Here is a 21811-nt window from a genome sequence, read left to right as displayed (position 1 = left end):
ATGTCTTTTTAAAACATCTCTAATTCCAATTTTAAAGAAACAGGCCCTTACTTGCAGTTCTGAAAGAAATGTATTTATCACATAAAAGATAAACTTCATCAACAGGCACATTTGCATTTTTGTTATATTGAATGTAGTGGGTTGACATTCCAACCCTTAATCCTATGACCATATTGCAAAAAGAATCTACAGATGTAATTAAATAAAGGAGCTTGAGACAAGATTATCCTGGATTATCCGTGATGGCCCTAAACCCAATTGCAAGTGTCTCCAGCAGAAACACACAAAGAAGGGAGAGAGAGGAGGAATTGTGTTTAGAGAAGCCAGGACTGTATTGATGTGGTCAGGCCACTGGAAATAGAACAAGCAGACTGGAAACCCTCCTAAGGTTTTTGGAGGAAGCATAGTCCTAGGAATGCTTTGATTTTGAACTTGTGACTGCCACAATTGTGAGAAAATAAATAAATACTGCTAATGGAAGAGAAAGAGAGAGAGATTTTCTTCAGTGCTATCGCTACTAGTAAGGTTCCTATGATCCTATAAACAATCCTAACAAAGCTCATTGAGTCACACACATGCACTCGCACATACACATACACATGTACACACACAAAGCATGAAACTAGAAAGGGTTTAGTTGGGAAGAAGGGGATCAGCAAGAGTACTGGGGGATACAGGAAAATAATGGGAGTAAATATCAAAATACATTATGTACATGTATGAAAATTTCATAATGAGAGCCATTATTATGTATAATATGTCAATTTAAAACACTCTTCAAAATCTCAGGATGCCAAATTCTCAAAAAGGATGCACAGAGCATCCTTCAGTGGTAGATGGAAAAGTAAAGCCCAATGCTGAGTCTCCAATGGACATGGCATGACTTGCTGAACTATGCTGTTGTTCCTGGTTCCTACTTTCTATTGTCCACCTAATATTCTGATTACCTGTTCAACATTTGATTGGTAAGAAGCTATAGCACTGGACTTGGGGGACAGCTAGAGAGAATGCCTGAGGATAACTTGTAGGGATCATGGGAGAAATTCTAACAGGGACTTTCAAAGAAACAAATAATTCATACCCTAAACTGCCTCCAAGCTGCCCAGTATATGAGTGTATCTGCATTCTACTAAAGGTGAGATGGATGGAAGACTTCTTCAACCACAAATGGTCTGTCTCCATCCTCAGAATTTTGAATACAATCTATACTCTTACCCATAAATTTGCATATCTGAAAAGTAACCACCTGATGATAATTGATAGTGGGTAGTCCAGGCTCCACTCTTCTGAGTCAAGGTAGAGTGATTGAGTTGGTCTGTTGGCTTATAGATGGCTGTCTGAATCAACCTTCCACCTTGTGAGTGATATCTATCACTTCATGGTTTTGTTCTAAATATCTCTGTATTTTTAATTGCACATAATAAATTTGTTTGATGATAACTTTGGTACAAAACAATGACTTTCTACAAAAAGCACTACAACAAGATATTGTGTTTTAATCAAACACAGGGAACACCTGAACAGGGCTTTCCATGTTCATGAATAAAGCCATTAGTTCTCTCTAAACTCATCACCTGCACTGGCTTCTCCTTAAGGGTCCCACAGGAAATCATCAGTTCCCTAATAGGAGTCATCCTGGGAGATGACAGTGACCCTCAGCTAACTCATGCAAGTTCATTGAACTAGTCTTTCTTCCTAGGTCACTCCCCTCATTTGATCTGTCTAACAGAAACAAACCCCTTCCTGATTCTTCACTAGCTTGTTGAGAGGAGGCTGCTCATGAAGATGTCCTCAATGATATTCATATATGCTCTCATCATTGTTTCTAAGAGACCAACCAAATTCCGTCATACGATTTAGTCATGGAAGCTGCTTTCCTAATTTTTTACAGTGTGTGTGTGTGTGTGTGTGTGTGTGTGTGTGTGTGTGTGTGTGTGTGTGTGTGGTTTGGTTTTGGTTTTTTGAGACAGGGTTTCTCTGTATTGTTTTGGAGACTATCCTGGAACTCGCTCTGTAGACCAGGCTGGCCTCGAACTCACAGAGATCTGCCTGCCTCTGCCTCCCAAGTGCTGGGATTAAAGGCATGAGCCACCAATGCCCGGTTGTGTTATTAATATTTCAAGATACTGGAAGTCATATGGTAGTGATTGTTTGAGACAACAAAGAAGATGGCAATGGTTCCTGGTTTCTGAAGCAGAACCCAAGCCATGAATTGCATTCTCACTTATAGCCAAACCTTGATGTGACAAGAAAAGATTAAAGTTGTACTCAGCAAAAAACCAAATCTGGAGGCATGGTTGGCCAACATAGAAAGTGTCGCCACCATTGAAAAAAAAAGACATACTAGAGTCCATACTACTTTGGGGTAGATTCCTTCAGCCCTGGTGGATATGTATTCTAATTTAAAATATCATAGGGAAGAAAGAAATAGATGTTTCCATGGAGACCACTTCCCAGGTCTGGCTCTCTTGCCTCATTATCATATCTGATTTAAGTATTTTCTGGAATCAGTTTGAATGTCATCTATGCACCTTCTTCCTTCAGTGGCCATGGATTGTATAATATCTGGCCAGAGGTTTTCTTAAAAAAAACTGTGTAATTGTAAGCAGTCCTTTCAATTCCCACCCATTCACTCACATATGCATTACTTGCAGGTTGATTATCACATAAAAATTCCACTACCATTTACCTCCAGATCTCTAAGTATTTTAGGTTGGCTGAATCTATCCTTTCTTTGGGAGTCAGAGTAGATACCTGCAGCTGGATATACTAATTATGTTCCAGGAAACATGACTAGTGTTGGCTTGAGTTACCTAGTGCCAGATACAAACAGTAACCTTCCTGAAGCACTCCCCCGACCCAGGATATTTTTTTAGTTACTTCTTAATTATTCTTTATCATTGTTAGAAAAACTAGCCCCTCTCATGTTATTTACTTGTTCTGATTTGTCCCTTTATCCCCATTTAAGAGCTATTTGTGTGACAGGGTTCATTAATGCTCCCTTAGTTTACAACTGGGCCCCTTCACTTAGGGCTCCGCAATGACACCAGCTTGCTAGCAAAGATGACCACTCTACTTTTTTTCTCTTACCTCTGTCTTGGTTGAATATGATCATTTGATAGTATACAGTGGGAACCTATGAGTTCATAAACCATCTTTAAAGTTAAGTAAGCCTTCAGCAACCTAATTCATGGGAATTCATTACACATTTCTCACAGCATCAGAAGACCCAGAATTATATTTGCATCTGTTGAGATGTTTTGGAAAAGAATTTCATTACCTCAGGAATTCAAATATCCTTAGTTTCTTTGTTATACACACAACTTTTTAAAGACTTTCTATCTCTTAACAATAACTAGATCATCTAGATTTGTATTGGAACTTGGGACAAGATTCGCTGTTCAGGTAATAAAGCTAAAAACTTCAAGTCCCCTCACAAGGGCCCCTGAGAGAGAAGAGAGTGATGTTATTTCATATTCATAATTTTATGTGAATTTTCTTAACAGATCAGACAGAAAAATTACATAAGCTTCAGTCTCCACAAAGTCTGTATCTACCCCTGGTGGGAATATTTTGAAATACAAATTTTATTAAAAAACCCTTTTATTGAAGAATCTGTTTTAGCTAGTCATGGTGGGATATACCTGTAATCTGAATATTTAGGAGATGGAGGCAGGGAGATCAGGAGTTCAAAATTATTTTTGGTTATGTGGTAAGTATAATAATATTATGTGAGGTGGGACCTTTAGTGGGTTCCATGGCTGGGTAAGAGACAGACAGAGACCTGCAGGCATAGCTTATGTGGAAAGTTTATCAGGGGAAGGTAAGGGAGTAAGGGAAAGGAAGAGAGAAGAAAAGAGAGATAGAGAGAGAGAGACAGAGACAGAGAGACAGAGAGAGACAGAGAGACAGAAACAGAGAGACAGAGACAGAGACAGAGAGACAGAGAGAAAGAGACAGAGGCTTGCCTCCTCACAGAAATGGCAGAAAAGGGAGCAGAAATGAGTGAAGCTTGCCTCTTAAAAGGACCTTTGCACCTGAGTACACAGCCAGGCGCTTGCCATGCACAGGGGGTGACACACTGTGTCAGGTTCACAAGGGGTGGGACCAGGTTTGCCTGGATTACAACATTAAGTTTGAGGCTGGCCTGTGCTACATAACTAAGGTTTCAAGGAGGATATAGACAAGAGAAGAAAACAAGGGAGACTTTTCATAGTTAAAAGGAATACTTGAAATAAGGCTGAAAACGGTCAACGGAGACACACCATGAGGCCAGTACTCCTTGCCAATGGGAATTACAGAGAGAAATAGACAGGATACATCAGACTTCTTCACCAAGAAGCCAGGGGTTGTACTACTTAACTTCCCAACATCTCCCTGGTTTCCCACACTCAGATTTGCTGATTTGTCAGGATCAAGGGAAGGAAGTCACAATCTTAACACTGCTTCCCAATAAAGTCGGCTCAGAGAATTCTTTTCCATTCAGTCTTGAGTGTTACCAATGTACAGACAGATTCACCCAGGCTTGCCCAGTGGTGCAGAACAGCAGGGCCTTTGTCATAGCCACAGTGAACTGCTGGATGTAAGCTGGCCCACTCATTTGTTCAGTGTTCTGAAGGGTTAGTGTTTTCTCCAGTTGGTCTAGAGTGATCACTCCTAACCGGGATGAGCTGAGCTTGTACTAATGCCCCCAACAGGAGCATAAGCAGTTTTAAACTGCAGATTGGCCCAAGAGTCAGGAGCACAGTGGTGTTGGCAGGGATGTGAGAACAGGCAATGCTTACTTCCAGGAATTTAAGCTCAAACACCAACAGAAGGAGGAACGGGCATGATCAGTGTACAGTATATACATACATGGAAATAGTGCAAGGCTAGTCTATGCAATTCATATGTGTTCATAATTTTAATTTTTTAAATAAGAATTGAAGGAATTCAGGGAGGGTCAATAGCTTTGAATTCTCTTGCAACACCTTTTCTGTTTCAGCCATCAGAAGGAAGAGCCAGATCAGCACTGAATTAAAGTTGGCAGTGTACAAAGGTGAAAGTGGTCACGTGGTTACTGGCTATAGAGGACCAATGGTTCTATTGGTTGAAGAGATTTAAAGGATGAGGATTTAAAGAATGTTTATTTTTTTAAATATTCTTCTGTTATTTTATACACAAATGCAATGTATTTAGATCATATTGGCCCTCTGTAGCCTCTCCAACTCCTCACAGACCCCTCCCAACCTCATGTCTCTTCTCTTCCTATTCTTCCTCCTTCTTTATATTCCACTGGTCTGATTAGTGCTACCCATGTGCACATGGGTATAGGGCGCCATCCACTGGAGCAGGGGCAATCTACTATGGGCCACAAGACTGAAGAAAACTGTCTTTCCCTCCCCTAGCTGCCATCAGCTGCCCATGAGGATGGAGAAGGGTTTGGGGTGGAGGTCTCAGCCAGGGGTGGGCCTCCTTAACCCATTCAGAGAGAGGAGTTTTAGTGAAATTTTAGAATCCAATACTCACAGTCCACATCCAACCACTGCTACTTACCCAGCCAAAGGTAGCTGCTTCTCAGACCCTGGGAACCTTTGTTTCCTCATACATAAAATGCTCCATTCCAGAGATACAGGGCTTTAGTTTAAAGAATTTAGGCTACATATACTGAGTGACATATGGAAACATTCACTATATGGTGGGCAATATTGATCATTAGAGCTGGGTGATGCTGTACAACCAGAAATGTAACAAAGCAATAAATGGCCTGGCACATGATAGTGCAGCCTCAAATGCAATATAACACATTGAGTCTGACTAGGCTGGGCATTGGTGGCAGACTCCTTTAATCCCAACACTTGGGAGGCAGAGGCAGGCTGATCTCTGTGAGTTCAAGGCCAGCCTGGTCTCCAGAGTGAGTGCCAGGATAGGCTCCAAAGCTACACAGAGAAACCCTGTCTCTAAAAACAAAAACAAAAACAAAAAAAAAGAGTCTGACATCAAAAAAGATTTAATTTTTTTTTTTTTTTTTGGTTTTTTGAGACAGGGTTTCTCTGTGTATAGCCTTGGCAATCCTGGAACTTGCTCTGTAGACCAGGCTGGCCTTGACCTCTCAGAGATCCAACTGCCTTTGCCTACCAAATGCTGGGATTAAAGGTGTGTGCCACCACCACCCAGCTTTAAAATCATTTTAATTTACAAGTTACCAATTGCAAAAAAATAAAATTGAATTCCTTCATAGAAGTTTGGCCACTCTCCTGCAGTATGCTAATTGTATGCAATATCTGATGAATGCCATCCTCATCAAGACATAGTCCATGGGGGCTGGAAAGATGCATCAGTGGCTAAGAGTATCCGCTGCATAAGCACAAGGACCTGAGTTCAGATCCCCAGCAGCCATGTAAAAACCAAGCATGGCTGGACACTCCTGTAACCCTAAAACTGTCCTGTGGCTAGAAGGAGACTAGAGGATCACTGGGGGTTACTGGTCAGGCAGTCTAGCTGAAATAGCAAGCTATTTCAGTGAAAGACACTATCTTTAAAAAAATAGAGACTAATGAAAGAAAGCTCCTGACTTCCTGGCCTCATATCCACAAACATGGGCAAGCACACCTGTGAGTGAGCACACGCAAACACATACACATGCACATACAAAACATAAAAAAAAACTAAGATGTAACTTAAAATACCACTGAATTCTCTGCTTTACATATACAGTCCTAGGAGAGAGAGAGGTGAGCCTCAGAAGGTGAAGCTACCTGAGCAGAGAGCAGGTGACCACTGTCAGCTTGCAGACATATGCCCCACGTTACATGTAGATCCACATGCTGTATGGAACTCAGAGCGAGAAGGAATATTATTATACAAACACATTTATCATGGCCAAATGCTCGTGCACAGCCCAGGGGTGAGTCAAGTGTCAGTCAGAGCATGTGCAATGGGATGGAGAGGTCTGAGGATAATTCTAGGCGCTGGTCTCTGCATTTGACAGGTAGTTGTCACTTTCTGTTTGCTTAGGTTAGGGTTTTTTCTTCTTCAGCCTGGATGAATCTATTTGTATTGATTTCACACTTTTGGTATTTAATTTTTTTCAGTCTTAGCCCTCTTGTGTCTTGGTTTTTTGTTTGTTTGTTTGACTGGCTCAACTTTCTTCCTTGCCTCTTTGTTCTGAGTCCCAGAGGGCCAGAATTCACACTAGCATGAGCTCTAGTTTCCAGTTGATACAGGAAATTCAAAACAAGAGGTCATTGTTTTCTAATATTTAATGGCACAGGTACTGCCAAAATATACATTTTATTATTATTTTATTTTGGTTCTCACAATTTTCTCTATTCTCATTTCCACAGATAGTATTTTCAGCGGTAAAACTCCCATCTTCAATGCTTACATATCAAATTTAAGGAATTTAATTTAGACTTGACATTTTAATTACAGTCTGCTCATGCCCTTGGTTTTTAATGAATACAGCTGTGAGTTCCTGGTCCATCATCTGCGTCGTCTGAATCCTTTCATGTGTATTCATCTCTTGGGTCTGCTGCTCCATTGTGGAATGTGGAGCTGACGACTGGTGTCTGGTTCATTTAAACATGAGAACCTGATACATTAGGCTTCCATTCCCTACTAACCCAGTAAGGAGCTAGTGAGGAGAGATTGTTCTGGAAACCAGCTATTTTATTTTTGGAAGGATTTTTGAGATTTGTGTTGGCCTCACTGATGCTGAGCTCTGCAACATTTCATTTAGAAGAGTTTTTAGCAAACACAGTATCTCATGCACTCTGCTGCCCTGGAAATTCCACTTGAGTCAAGGACATGGTGTGTCAACTACTGGATCCTGGATGGTCCCTTGTTCCTTTCCAAACATGTGTGACACTAAGGCTTATTTGCACTGAATAAGAACAATGTCTGTAACATACTGTTAAGTGAGAGAAAGAGAGAAATTAGAGAGTGTAACACTGTTGGGTGATTAGGAGCAAAATCTTTGATGAATTTGTCTTGAATCAATGTGTGTGCGTGTGTGTGTGTGTGTGTGTGTGTGTGTGTGTGTGTGAGAGAGAGAGAGAGAGAGAGAGAGAGACAGACAGACAGACAGAGAGACAGAGAGAGAGAGAAAGAGAACCTCAAATCTGATCTGATCCTTGGAAATTCTCTACCTTGGTTTTTTTGAGACAGGGTCTATCATTGGCAAGAAACTTGACTGGCTAGAAGGCTCCTGGAAGCCACCTGTCTCTACCTCTCCAATATTGGGATTAAAAACACACACCACCAAGCCCAGATTTTTACATGAATCCTGAGCATGGAACTTGACCCTTCATGCTTCCACAGGAAGCATATGACAACCTGAGCTATCTCCCCAGCCCTTGGGCCAATTCTTAATTCTTTCTCTTAGAAGCTATGTGACCCAGGCCACCAATGGACTTCTCAATACCTCCATCCTCTCAAGTGACAATTAAGTAATTGACTCAATTCACAGTATGGAGGCAAGGACTGAATGACTTAACACATATGTGTACAACAGTGCCTGGCATGAAATAAGTGCTTAAAATACACATGTATAATTCTGCAGAAGACCACATTTTATAAGAACACTCCATTTCCCTAACAAATATTTACTTACTAAGTAAACTGTTGCCAGTGGTTTACCTCGGGGGCCTGAGAATAAGAGACAAGAGCAAGAAGACTGGGTTTCTACTTTCTGCTTTATAAACACGTATTGTTTGAAATTTGGGTTTGTTCATGACTGAAGTGCTTGCTAGGGCAGAGGTCAGGACTGAGGAGCCAGCCTGCCTGTGTGGTGTCCTGAGTCTGCATTTGCAATGAGTCCTTAAGAAGAGTCTTTTAACCACTGGGTGCATCTGTTTCTTTGAACTTCAAGCAAAAGTCCTCATAGTCCTGATCTACGATGATTTATGAGTATGTATGCATGTGTATAGGTAAACGTGTATGTAAACAATTGGTAAGAGAGTCTATGAGAGCCCCAAATAAGGGGATATCAAATATTTATTTGTGTAACACTCACCCATGACAATAAGCCACTGCAGTCTTGTGCCCAGGGGCACTGGAAGCTGTGATCAGATCTCCAACCACCACACCAGAGAGCTGAGACTGCTCCCCTTTTACTTTTAAAAGAGTTATGTCAGCAAACAAAAAGTTCCACCACTAACGGGCAGGGAAGCCCAAAGTCATGGGTGGGGTGAATACCTAGAACATATATTTATATTGGGACTCATGTGTCTTCCATCCTGTTAAAATTATATTTTTATTATCATGGCTTCTTATCCTTCCCATAATAATTTTGAATGTCATGGCTATGTATGAAAATCTTTGCTAAGTACCCTCTCTACCTTTGCCTATTACAAGTGAGGCTTTACCTCCTTGTGTCTCCTCTTCTCCGTTTCAGCTTCTTCAATAGATTTCACTTTAATTTTAAGAGTGGTTTGCCCTCACCTTGCTGGGGTCAGCCCCATTCTTCTGTTTCTTATTGGCTTCTCTAAGAAAACAATCATATTGATAAAACCATATGTCTCTGGTATTGATCCCCTGTGCATTGATTTACTGATAACTGCTTCATATTAATCAAAGGATTTCTAAAACTAATTTCCAAAGCATGTTTGTGTGTACATGTGTATAGGTACATATGTGTATATGGGTATACCTGTCTGTGAAAGTGTGTGTGTGCATGTGTCCACATGCATGAATTCATACACATGCCAGAGGACAACTTCAAGTTTTGGTCCTTAGGAATGCTCTACCTTGGTTTTCTTTTTCTTTTATTTTGTTTTCCAGGCAGGGTCTCTCACTGGCAAGAAACTTGCCAAATAGTCTAGATTGACTGGCCAGAGAGCTCCTGGAAGCCACCTGTCTCTACCTATCCAATATTAGAATTAAAAACACACTCCACCAAGCCTAGATTTGTTTTTTTTTGTTTTTTGGTTTTTGGTTTTTAGTTTTTGGTTTTTTGGTTTTTTGAGACATGGTTTCTCTGTGTAGCTTTGGAGCCTATTCTGGAGACCAGGCTGGCCTCGAACTCATAGAGATCTGCCTGCCTCTGCCTCCGAATTGCTGGGATTAAAGGCATGCGCCAACAAAGCCGGCTCAAGCCTAGATTTTTATGTGGATTCTGAGCATGGAACTTGACCCTTCATGCTTCCACAGGAAGCATATGATCACCTGAGTAATCTCCCCAGCCCTTGAGCCAATTTTTTTTTTATTAATTCAAGTTAGGGAACAAGTTTGTTTCACATGTAAGTCCCTTCTCCCTCTCCCTCCCCTCACCCCCATCCCTCTTCTCCCACCCCCAACCTACACCACACCCCATCTGCCCACCACTCCCCAGGCAGGGTAGGGCCCTCAACAGGGGCTCTGCAAAGTCCACCAAATCTTCCTGTGCTGGGCCTCGGCCCTTCCCCGGCCCTTCCCCGTGTGTCCAGGGCCAGAGTGTAACCCTTCACGTGGGATGGGTTGAGCCAATTCTTAATTCTTTCTCTTAGAAGCTATGTGACCAATGGACTTCTCAATACCTCCATCCTCTCAAGTGACAAGTAATTGACTCAATTCACAGTATGGAGGCAAGGACTGAATGACTTAACACATATGTGTACAACAGTGCCTGGCATGAAATAAGTGCTTAAAATACACATGTATAATTCTGCAGAAGACCACATTTTATAAGAACACTCCATTTCCCTAACAAATATTTACTTATTAAGTAAACTGTTGCCAGTGGTTACCTCGGGGGCCTGAGAATGAGACAAGAGCAAGAGGACTGGGTTCCTACTTTCTGCTTTATAAACACATATTGTTTGAAATTTGGGTTTGTTCATGACTGAAGTGCTGCTAGGGCAGAGGTCAGGCCTAGACTGTGGAGCCAGTCTGCCTGTGTGGTGTCCTGGGTTCTGCATGTTTGTGTATACAGCCTTGGCTACTGTCCTTCAGGTGCTATCCCCCTTGGGTTTGATTTGTTTTACTATGTGTGTATGTCTGTGGGTGAAAAAGCACTTCGGTGTACAGGTGGAAACCAGAGAAGAGCTTTTCAAGAGTTTTTACTTCTTATCTTGTTTTTTTTAATTTCATTATTTTATGTGTATAAGTGAGTGTCTTATACTGTTGTGTATAAGTGAGTACCTTAGGAGGACTGGGGCAAGGATTGCAGATGTCAACCACTGTATCTGGCTTTTTTACATGGTTTCCAGGAATCAAACTCAGGTCATCGGGGTCACCAACTCCACCTTCTTTTTGACACACAGTCTTTCATTGGCTTAGAACTTATTGAGGTAAGGCAAGACTGGCTGCCAAGAAGCCTAAGGAATCTACCTCCCCAGAACTGGGAGGATGAGTATGTGTAACCACACCTAGCTTTTCTTGCATGGTCCTAGGGAATACATGACAGGTCTTCAGATTTGCAAGGCAGCATTTCCACACTCCCAGAGCTGATTCTTGAATAGAATTGAAGATTGCCACATTAATGAGTACCAGGATATTTTTCAGATTTTTTTCTGGCAAAACAGAGTATTATGACATGTTTCTGAACCTCTTTCATCTCTGTTTGTGCCAGGGTTTGTCCATCTCAGCCTTATTGATGCTTGAAACCAGACAGTTCTTTATCCTGTGTCTGCAGCATCCCTACATCTACCCACTAGATGCCAAGAATACATTCTCTTCAGGTTCTTACAGGAGTAACAGCTCCAGACACTGCCAAATGTCCCCTGGGGAAAGAGCCTCATGGAGTGAGAGCCATCACTTTAGACTCAACAAAAAGTGAGCTTTTGTAAATTTTAGAAAAGGCCATTCCATAACCCATTGGGGAGGAGTATTCAATTAATCTTACCATTTTTAAGAAACTACTGTGGATCAGGTTGGCTATTCTTGATGTTTCATATCATTTTTGTTTGATCCTTCAGTATTATATTCTACATTTTTCTACAATGAGGAAGTAAGATCAGAGGGCTCTGTGACCTGTCAGATGTTGGTGTTTGGGGACATCTCCTAACTCCTCAAGTGCTGTGGCAGGACTTCCTCTGTCCACCTCACACACTACTTCTACTTTTGGGTTTTTTTTTCCCCGAACTTACAGTGTGTGTACAAACATGCATCAGTTGGAGCATATAAATAAGTGGAAGTATTAATGGAGATCAGATATGTGGAACATGTCTGGCTACAAAGACAGATAGTCTGATAATATGGACCTTTAAAGAAATGTAAGGAGTCTAACTTGTTAGTAGCAATAGTGGGCCAAATGAGTGGTCTTCACTAGGTGACCTGCACTGGGGGACTGGGTGTTGACATATCCTAAATCTTCATTCCAGACTGGGGGGATTTGTTTTCACCAGAAGAAATTTTTCTACTCTTTTTATGTGTACACATACATGTTCATGTGTGTGTGTGTGTGTGTGTGTGTGTGTGTGTGTGTGTGTGTACAGGTGCATACACACCACAGGGCACATGTGGAGATCAGGTAACACCTTAGGTTTCTGTCCCCACGTTCAACCTTGCTTGAGACAGAGCAGCATCCCTGTTGTTCTGTGACTGTGTATAATAAGCTAACTGGCCAGCAAGCTCCCAGGTATCCTCTTGTCTGCCTCCCATAAGAGAGCTGGAATTAGACATGTGCTGTGGCACCCCTTTTTCCTGTCCAATAAGTATTATTCTTCCGCATATATCCACTACTTCTGGCTCCCACAGTCATTCTGCTCCCTCTTTTACTATGATCCTAGAACCTATGGTAAAGTGGTATAATATAGAAGTGCTACTCTTGGATTCTTTTCCTCGTGTTCAGGGGGGCAGTGCTTTTCCCACTGAGCCGTCTCCCAGCCCACTAGAAGATCTTTAACCAAAATTGTCTCCACAGTTGTGTAAGATCAAAGGGTCTTTTCTCAGAGTGTGGCTTCTCCTCTTCCACCACAAAAGCATGGCAGTCAGAGCAAATGACATTGAATGACCTTCAGAATGTTGAAATGCAGGAAGTAAGTCTTAGATTGTAAAGGTTTTCTCTCCTCCAAGAACATGTTGGGGACAGTGCACTAACCTTCTCGAGTAAGGGGGCCTTACTAATGTTTAAAAAAAAATACTCATGTTTGCTTTTTACTTCATTCCATTTCTCTGAAAAGACTTATTTAATAAAAAAATGTTCTAGGCTTGAAAGGTTCTCTTGGAGCTCCACAATCATCCAACTTAGATGTTTGTTTTTAAGGTAGACTATGTTATTTCATGAGCCGATGCCAAGCCCTCAGCGGTACTGATGTGAGAGGCCTTTCCCAAGCATCTCACATTTTTGTTGTCACGTCGAATAAAAGCTTATGAAAGGCAGCAACCAGGGAGGCAGTCTGATACATCGTCTTTTTAAAAACAAGCTTTCTCCTTTTTAAGTGGAATTTTATCCCACATTTGGCATTCGGAAATGTTTTGTTCACAACAAGAACTGTTGTACCATATTAGGCAACATTCTCCTCCTCACAGCTTGAAATGAATACGAGGGCTAAGTTCACAAGTTTGAGTCCCTTTAAAGACATGTTTGATTGCAAAGCTCTGTCCACCCTGTTTGATATCTTCCGCAGCCCGCATGACTGAACTAAGCTGTGGGACAGCCTGCTGCTTAGGCATCTTCTTAGCATCCAGGTTGTTCTTTGAGTCAACTTTGCCATCTAGTGGCCTAATGTGATCTTTCCATTCATGAAGACATAGCTGTGGAGTGCTGTAATGAACTATGACAGAAAGCAGACACTCTTATCCAGAGCAGAGACCCAAAACAAGCTACAAAAATTATGTATTCTAAGAAGAAGAAATGTTAAGTAACTAGTCTTTCAAAAATGTGGTTGCAAACTGCTAAGGTTCCCCCATGATCATGATAAGAAAGAGAAGTAGAATTAGAGGGCTGGAGAGATGGCTTGGTGGTTAAGAGCACTTGTTATTCTTGAACAGGACCTGAGTTTGATACCCAGCATCTATGTTGGCTCACAACCATCTGTAACTCCAATTCTAGGGAATTCAATACCCTCTTCTAACCTCCATGGGTGCCAAGCACATAGGTGGTACACATATAACAGGCAAAACACACAAATGTAAACAAAGCTAATAAAAAAAAAAAACTGACCTGAGCCTTATTTCTAAATTCTTACATTCTATGATACCTAATTGGTCAACTGAACAAGTCTAGTTGTTTTTGAATGTATATAATAAGATAAGAGGGATTTCTTATTGCCTACATGACTTTCTGAGTTTCAAAAAGATTTTATTCATGTCTTCACTCTCAGTTATGGGATGATGGCTTACAATTGCAGAGGCTGTGACTTCCTGGATTCCACTGACCAATCACAGCAACTTACAGTCAGAAGCATTTTAATAAGATGTACTGATGCTGACTATGACCAAATTAATTTTTTTTACTTCCAATCGCTTTTTACTTTTTAAAAACAAATTTCAAGAGCAAGTGAAATGGATCAGCATGTAAAGGCACTTGCTACCAGCCTAATGACCTGAGTTAGATTCCCAGGACCCACATGGTAGAAGGAGAGAACCAACTCCCCGAAGCTGTCCTCCACACACATGCACCATAGCATGTGTACCCACAACATATATACACACATACAAAAAGCTGAGTAAATAAATAAATGTAATAAAAATTTAAACAAATTTCTTTCTGTATAGTTGATATTTACAACATATTAAAAGAATGAATGGTTTCTATAGTGACACCGATTTACACATCTGTTACTTCAGATTATTACAGATATGGGAACAGCAGCTCAAATCCACTTGTTTTAACAAAAATTTTTAATACAATTTTATTTTATTAACTATAATCCTCAATTTATATACTAGTCTAGAATGTCCACTTGCTACTTTAACCAAACAGATTAATCAAGAAGCATTAGCCTTCCTTCAATCGCCCAAGAAACAAAGGGAACTTTTGATTATATAACCAAGGCCAAGGCTGTTCTGTTGATTTAGGAATAGCTTTATCTCATTGTGAAAGGACTATCCTCAGACTTTATCTGTTTCTTAGGATTCCTGCCCCACCCCCATCTTTCCTTTGTCTTCTCTTACATCTCAGATTTTGCACACATACGAAGGTGGTGAACAGAACCCAGCACCCCCAAAGGTGAAAGACTTTCTCTTTACAGAATCCATATTAATTCACCAAACTGATCATTTTTGTGTCTGTGTCAAGTCCATTAATGTGGGCAAGGACTCCTGTGGGGTCAGGTGGCAAATGCCTATCTCAAAACATGCTGGGAGAGTATCAGGCTGTACACAAATGAATAGCTGAAAGAATGACAAATCACAGACATCTACGATGTCACACCTTAAAAGAAAGTAAAAGATAACAGACAAGAAGCCTTGGGATTTCTGGGTATTATGATGAAATAAGCATGGCTGTCATAAGACAAGAAAACAAGGTACCAGAACATGATCAGTTCCCACAAGAGCAAAGCCCTGGACCATGGCACAGTGGCAAGGGTCCCTGAAAGTTGCTATGGATGTCAATGTATGGTGCAGAGTGGGGCTGGGGTTAGTGAAAGGTGGGCTATAAACAAGGCTGGCAGAGAAGAAGGAAACTTAGCTACTATGTCCAAGAACCTTTGTAGAAGACAAGATCCAGGGAAAAATAAGGCTCTTCAGAAAGTATATAAGAAATGAGCATGCTATCAAATGCTATTCTTACAAAACAGTGTATTACATATTTCAATAATGTTTAAAGACACAATGTCATGATGTAAGAATGTAGCTCAGTTATTGGAGTGGCTTCATACCAATGCAGAAAGCCCTGGTGTGTTGAAGCATGCCTTTAATATTTACACTGCAGAGTTAGAGACAGAAGGATAAGCATTCAAAGTCATCCTTGGCTACACAGTATGTTTGAGACTGGTTTGAGCTATGTAAGAATGAAAATAAAGAGACAGTATTCTGTGAAGTGATGGACATTATTTCCCTCTTGCTTTGGGTTGGCTTGAATCATTTCAGTAATGGTTAAATAGCTGCTATCACCTTCAAGTTGCTTATGTCTGAAGTCTCAGATGTCTAAAATGTTCACCATTTAAATGTTCATCGTTTTATCAGGTAGATAGAATGCAAATAATTCACATCCATTTATCAAGCAGAATGAAGGTAACTCTACGGTTGAATAATTGTCATATAAGCATCTGATCTTTTTCCCTGTGAAAATGATAGAAGTGAGTAAATCAGAGGAGTCAGGGCTCAGTCGTGTTTGATGTCAGTGTTCCATGAAATATATGTACACATGTGAGGGAAAGCACGAAGGTCAATTCCTTTGCTAATTATTCTGCCTTGAACAAATCAACCTGGCATGCCCTTGACTTCTGCCCTTCACATTAGAAAATTAACAGGATCATATGTAGCTGCTTTGAAGTTTGTGCCTTGTAACACACATCCTAAATGCAAGCCATACAAAACCAGTGTGATGCATGCTTCATTCTAACTCCAGGGGCTAAGCAGAAAGGCTACAAGTCTGAGGGCTAAGGAGTGAGTTCCAGACCTGCTTAGGTTACAGATCGTAACCCTCTCCCAAAATGAAAATTAGACAGAAGTGTAAGAAAGATTTGTGGAGATGAAGGGGCAGGTAGACAGGAGTGGGGAGGGCATTCAGAGACATTTGGGTTGGTAGTATTTAGTGTGAATTATATGTAATGGCCAAAGATCAAATTTAATCTTTAAAATTATATATATATTTGGTTCCCAAGGAAAATACCAGACAGGACAAAGATCTTTCCTAACTTCATCTTTTCTCTTTTTTTCCCCAGACTATGTCAGAGAGTCACAATGACCTTGCACAGTAACAGTACAACCTCGCCTTTGTTTCCCAACATCAGCTCTTCCTGGGTGCACAGTTCCTCAGAGGCAGGGTTGCCCTTGGGGACAGTCACTCACTTGGGCAGCTATAACATTTCACAAGCAGCTGGGAATTTCTCCTCAAACGACACCTCCAGTGACCCTCTGGGGGGTCACACCGTCTGGCAAGTGGTCTTCATTGCATTCTTAACAGGCTTCCTGGCATTGGTGACCATCATTGGCAACATCCTTGTCATTGTGGCATTTAAGGTCAACAAACAGCTGAAGACAGTCAACAACTACTTCCTCTTAAGCCTGGCCTGTGCAGATCTGATCATCGGGGTCATTTCCATGAACCTGTTCACTACCTACATCATTATGAACCGCTGGGCACTGGGGAACTTAGCCTGTGACCTCTGGCTTTCCATTGACTATGTGGCCAGCAATGCTTCTGTCATGAATCTGCTGGTCATCAGCTTCGATAGGTACTTCTCCATCACAAGGCCACTCACCTACCGAGCCAAACGAACAACAAAACGAGCTGGTGTGATGATTGGTCTGGCTTGGGTCATCTCCATTGTCCTGTGGGCTCCTGCCATCTTGTTCTGGCAATACTTTGTAGGGAAGAGAACTGTGCCACCAGGAGAATGTTTCATTCAGTTCCTGAGTGAGCCCACCATCACCTTCGGCACAGCAATTGCTGCCTTTTATATGCCTGTCACCATCATGACTATTTTATATTGGAGGATCTATAAGGAAACTGAAAAACGTACCAAAGAGCTGGCTGGGCTGCAGGCCTCTGGGACAGAAGCTGAGGCAGAAAACTTTGTCCACCCCACAGGCAGTTCTCGAAGCTGCAGCAGCTATGAACTACAACAGCAAAGCATGAAGCGCTCATCCAGAAGGAAGTATGGTCGCTGTCACTTCTGGTTCACAACCAAGAGCTGGAAGCCCAGTGTTGAGCAGATGGACCAAGACCATAGTAGCAGTGACAGCTGGAATAACAATGATGCTGCTGCCTCCCTGGAAAACTCTGCCTCCTCCGATGAAGAGGACATTGGCTCGGAGACCAGAGCCATCTACTCTATTGTGCTCAAGCTTCCAGGTCATAGCACCATCCTCAACGCTACCAAGCTACCTTCCTCAGACAACCTGCAGGTGCCAGATGAGGACCTGGGGACTGTTGATGTGGAGAGAAACGCCAATAAGCTTCAGGCCCAAAAGAGCATGGATGATGGTGACAGTTGTCAGAAGGACTTCTCCAAGCTTCCCATCCAGTTAGAGTCTGCTGTGGATACAACCAAGACCTCTGACACCAACTCCTCGGTGGACAAGACCACATCCACTCTACCACTGTCCTTCAAGGAAGCCACACTGGCTAAGAGGTTTGCTTTGAAGACCAGAAGTCAGATCACCAAGCGGAAAAGAATGTCACTCATCAAGGAGAAGAAGGCAGCCCAGACCCTCAGTGCCATCTTGCTGGCCTTCATCATCACATGGACCCCCTACAATATCATGGTCCTGGTGAATACCTTCTGTGATAGCTGCATCCCCAAAACCTATTGGAATCTGGGCTACTGGCTATGCTATATCAACAGCACCGTGAACCCCGTGTGCTATGCCCTGTGCAACAAAACATTCAGAACCACCTTCAAGATGCTTCTCTTATGCCAGTGTGACAAAAGAAAGAGACGCAAACAGCAGTACCAACAAAGACAGTCAGTCATTTTTCACAAGCGAGTGCCTGAGCAGGCCTTGTAGAAAAAGGGTTTGTCAGTAGCAGTGACCACACACGCATATCAGCCCACACAGCCTAGCAGAAGTCTGGCACAGGTGGGAGGCCATTCCTGGTGGTGATAAAAAGGGGTTTTATCAACCACACAGGAGAGAAGCTGCCTGTTTACTGATCCATTGACTAAACTGATTTTGGCCAAGTGCCAATTCAGCAGGAAAGAAAGGAAAACATTCTGCTGAATATAAAGAAATAGATTCTGAAATAGACTTTTAAGTGTTTTTTTCTTAAAGAGAAAAAAATATATTGTCTTGAAGCAAGTATCCTCTGAAATTGGTTTGCCTAGGTCTTTTAATTCCCATCAGCTCTGAAATCGCAGGTGAGCCTCGCTGCACTAGTTGCAGTGTGCTCTTCCCAAGGGTCCCAAAGTGTCCATCCAGACCCCATGTGAAGCACGGCAGGCTTGGATATCTGTGGTTCTGAGTTATTTTGTACATTGCAAAGCTGACACCTCTTGTCCCAATCAGCTTCTGTCCCCTTTTGGTGTGTTGTTAAACTCTATTTGTGGATTTGATTCTTGGTTCATGCAAAGTACTGTTTTGTGCAGTTCAAGTTTCAAACAAATAAAATTGCATATGAATACATGCATACCTATATATGTGTGAGTTCAGCACGCACACACATAGTGTATATAACATGTTGGGGAACACTGAACTGTCCAAATGTTCCTACCATATATGCTTTCAGTACTTTGGTAACTGAAATTCTCTAGGATCCTAATATGATATGGAAGTGAATTAAGCCCGGTTTAATGTTGTGTTTGGGTTTGGGTTTTTGACACTGGAGCTGTTTTCCACAAACCACCCTGAAGAATAATATCCATCCCAGAGAAGCCAAGCCTTCTCAGCAACCCTGTGCTAGATGGACAGTCTCAAGGGTCAGTCAGTACCACGTCTTGACTGGACTCTAGGTGTGTACTGACTCCTTGGCTGTTAGCTCTATCTACAGAGCTGTACTAGGGCCCCCCTGAGCTCGAAAGAATGAACTTATGTACATGTTTGAATTTAGTCGTCCAAATCTGAATGTTTCAAAACAAAATTTCTGGGATCTAAACTGCTTGAAACTCAATCCTAGAGTCACCTTTGAATGTCACATACAGCAATATATCTACATTTACACGGAAAAGCAAAGGAAATACTGTGCCAGGGCCTGACAGAAAGTATTGTATTTCACTTCCTGCTACTTGGCACCTTCTGGAGTAAAGTAGGGCTTACCTCCTGTTATTTAGCAGGAGCCAGGACCTTCTGGTCGTCACTGTATAGCCTTCACCCAGGAATGGTTGGTGTCTAAGAAGCCACAGGTCCTCTGAAGAAAGAATTGCACTTGAAAAAAGTATTGCTTCAAAATTTATTTCTTTCCATTGTGACAAGCGAATTTTGCATTATCCCAAGTGCACCGTGTTTTCTCCGGGGGAGGGGTCTGCTGCTCTTTTTCTCGTGGCTGCTGTATTGTTGGGTTCCTTCCTTCTTTTCCTTATGCTGGGACTGTATGGGGAGTGGGTGGGGGGATGGGAGGGCTGTGGAGAACCCTTCCCTTGTGCAGGGCATCCATCCGTGTTGTGAACCCAGAGCTGGGGCCAAAGCTGCTTTTGTATTCAGTGTAAGGCGGTGTTTACAGCCGACTTTGACATCAGTGGATGTGTTCTCAGTGGTGTGTCTGTACCTAAACTATTTAATGTTGTGTCATGTTTATATAAAGAATATTTATGCATACTTCACCATGTGTTTATTTAGTGTTTATAAATATGACTCCCTCCACTGTGCCCTTTGATGTTGATTCTTTAAGGTCCACTTAAATCATGACTAAATGTCCACTAAGCCTTTTCATATGGCTAAGAAGAAGAAAGCCATCACCTGGTTGACATTCAAGAGCACCTGACTCCTTCCAGGTAATAAGCCGTGTTACTGAAAGTCACTTTTAATTAACCTGATATGACCCAACAACATAATGGAGGACCAGCAATTCTCCTCCATTATCTGGAACCACATTGCAAGGAACAAAAAGAAAATCCGCACCATCATAAGAATTTTCTTTTCATTTCTGGGCCCCATTCAAGCAAAGAACAAGAAAAGCCAAATACTATTTTCTCACATGTATAGTGATGTGCAGAAGGCATGTTCTCCACCTGGGAGGCATCTGGGAAACTATTACATCAATATTTTATATGGAATTCTCATTCAAGTCTCCCAGTACATCAGTAATTACAACCTTTCTGAAACTCCCATTCTACCACCTTCTGCAAAGGGCTCTCCCTTGTATTAAAAGAATAATAATAGTACAAGTAGAGAATCCCTTAGCTTGAGGAGAAAGTCAAGGATAGATTAGGATTCTACTTAAACATCATTATCTCCAGATTCTTGTCCAAGATCCCAATAATTACAAAAAAGAGAGAGAGAGAGGGATACTAACTCTCCTTTTAGCTACTGGGTTCATTATGGTGGATAAGCCTCTTATGGGCAAAAGCTGCTTCTAATCTCTCTTGGCTGTTTATGGAAAGGTATGTCCAAGGCTTGGGTCATTTTTGAAGAAGAAAAACAAACAAAATGGATTCTTTTGAAATGAAGAGCTTAGAAATTTAGCTGACGATGCAGTTGAGCATTTTTAACTGCATGTACTGCATGGGCATTTCTCAAAAGGGCTCCTCCTAGAGCAGGCATCCAGCATGCACTGAAGATCACACTCCTTATCCCTTGCCTTGGAACAGAACTACTCCATCCCATAAGAGCAAGGTTGCAGAGATTTCAGGGTTATCCACTTTAATTCAAGGAGGAAAATAATCAAACGTAAAGTAAGCCACATACAGAGAAACTAAAAGAGCCTAGCGTCTCCCGCTCCCTCCCTTTCTTCCTCTTCTTTCCCTCTCCCCCTCATCCCCTCTCTCTCTCTCTCTCTCTCTCTCTCTCTCTCTCTCTCTCTCTGTCTCTCTCTCTCTCTCTCTCTGTGTGTGTGTGTGTGTGTGTGTGTGTGTGCCTCTTTATCTCACTTTCAGTGTCTCTCTTCCTCTTTAACTCCCTTTTCCTGTCTCTCATTGTTGCGTATTTCATTCATTCTCCACCTTAATTATTGAGACAGGGTCTCTCACACAGACCTGGAGTTCACTGACTCCGTTGACTGCTTGGCCAACCACCCCCAGGGATCTTTTTTATCTCCACACCCTATCACTTTGATCACAGACATATGCTCCAATCTGGATTTTTATATGGGTACCTGGGATTCAAACCCAGGTCCTCATGCTTGCATGGCAAACACTATACCAAC

At 41.8% G+C, this 21811-nt stretch overlaps 1 protein-coding gene across 1 annotated transcript; it reads left to right on the top strand.

The window, feature by feature from the left end:
- Nucleotides 1-16737: 16737 nt before the first annotated feature.
- Nucleotides 16738-20205, top strand: Chrm3 (cholinergic receptor muscarinic 3). The gene has a single exon (XM_027405051.2). It carries the CDS (start codon nucleotides 16753-16755, stop codon nucleotides 18520-18522), a length of 1770 nt encoding a protein of 589 aa, XP_027260852.1. The 5' UTR covers nucleotides 16738-16752; the 3' UTR covers nucleotides 18523-20205.
- Nucleotides 20206-21811: the final 1606 nt, after the last annotated feature.

Source organism: Cricetulus griseus, chromosome 3, assembly GCF_003668045.3.
Source record: "Cricetulus griseus strain 17A/GY chromosome 3, alternate assembly CriGri-PICRH-1.0, whole genome shotgun sequence".
Classification (NCBI taxonomy): Eukaryota; Metazoa; Chordata; class Mammalia; order Rodentia; family Cricetidae; genus Cricetulus; species Cricetulus griseus.
The sequence above is the reverse complement of the archived record's forward strand: the minus strand, read 5'-3'. Positions and strand labels throughout refer to the sequence as shown.

Bases quoted from the DNA above. Each gene is read 5' to 3' on its own strand.
- Chrm3 (XM_027405051.2), top strand. From the start codon at position 16,753: ATGACCTTGCACAGTAACAGTACAACCTCGCCTTTGTTTCCCAACATC.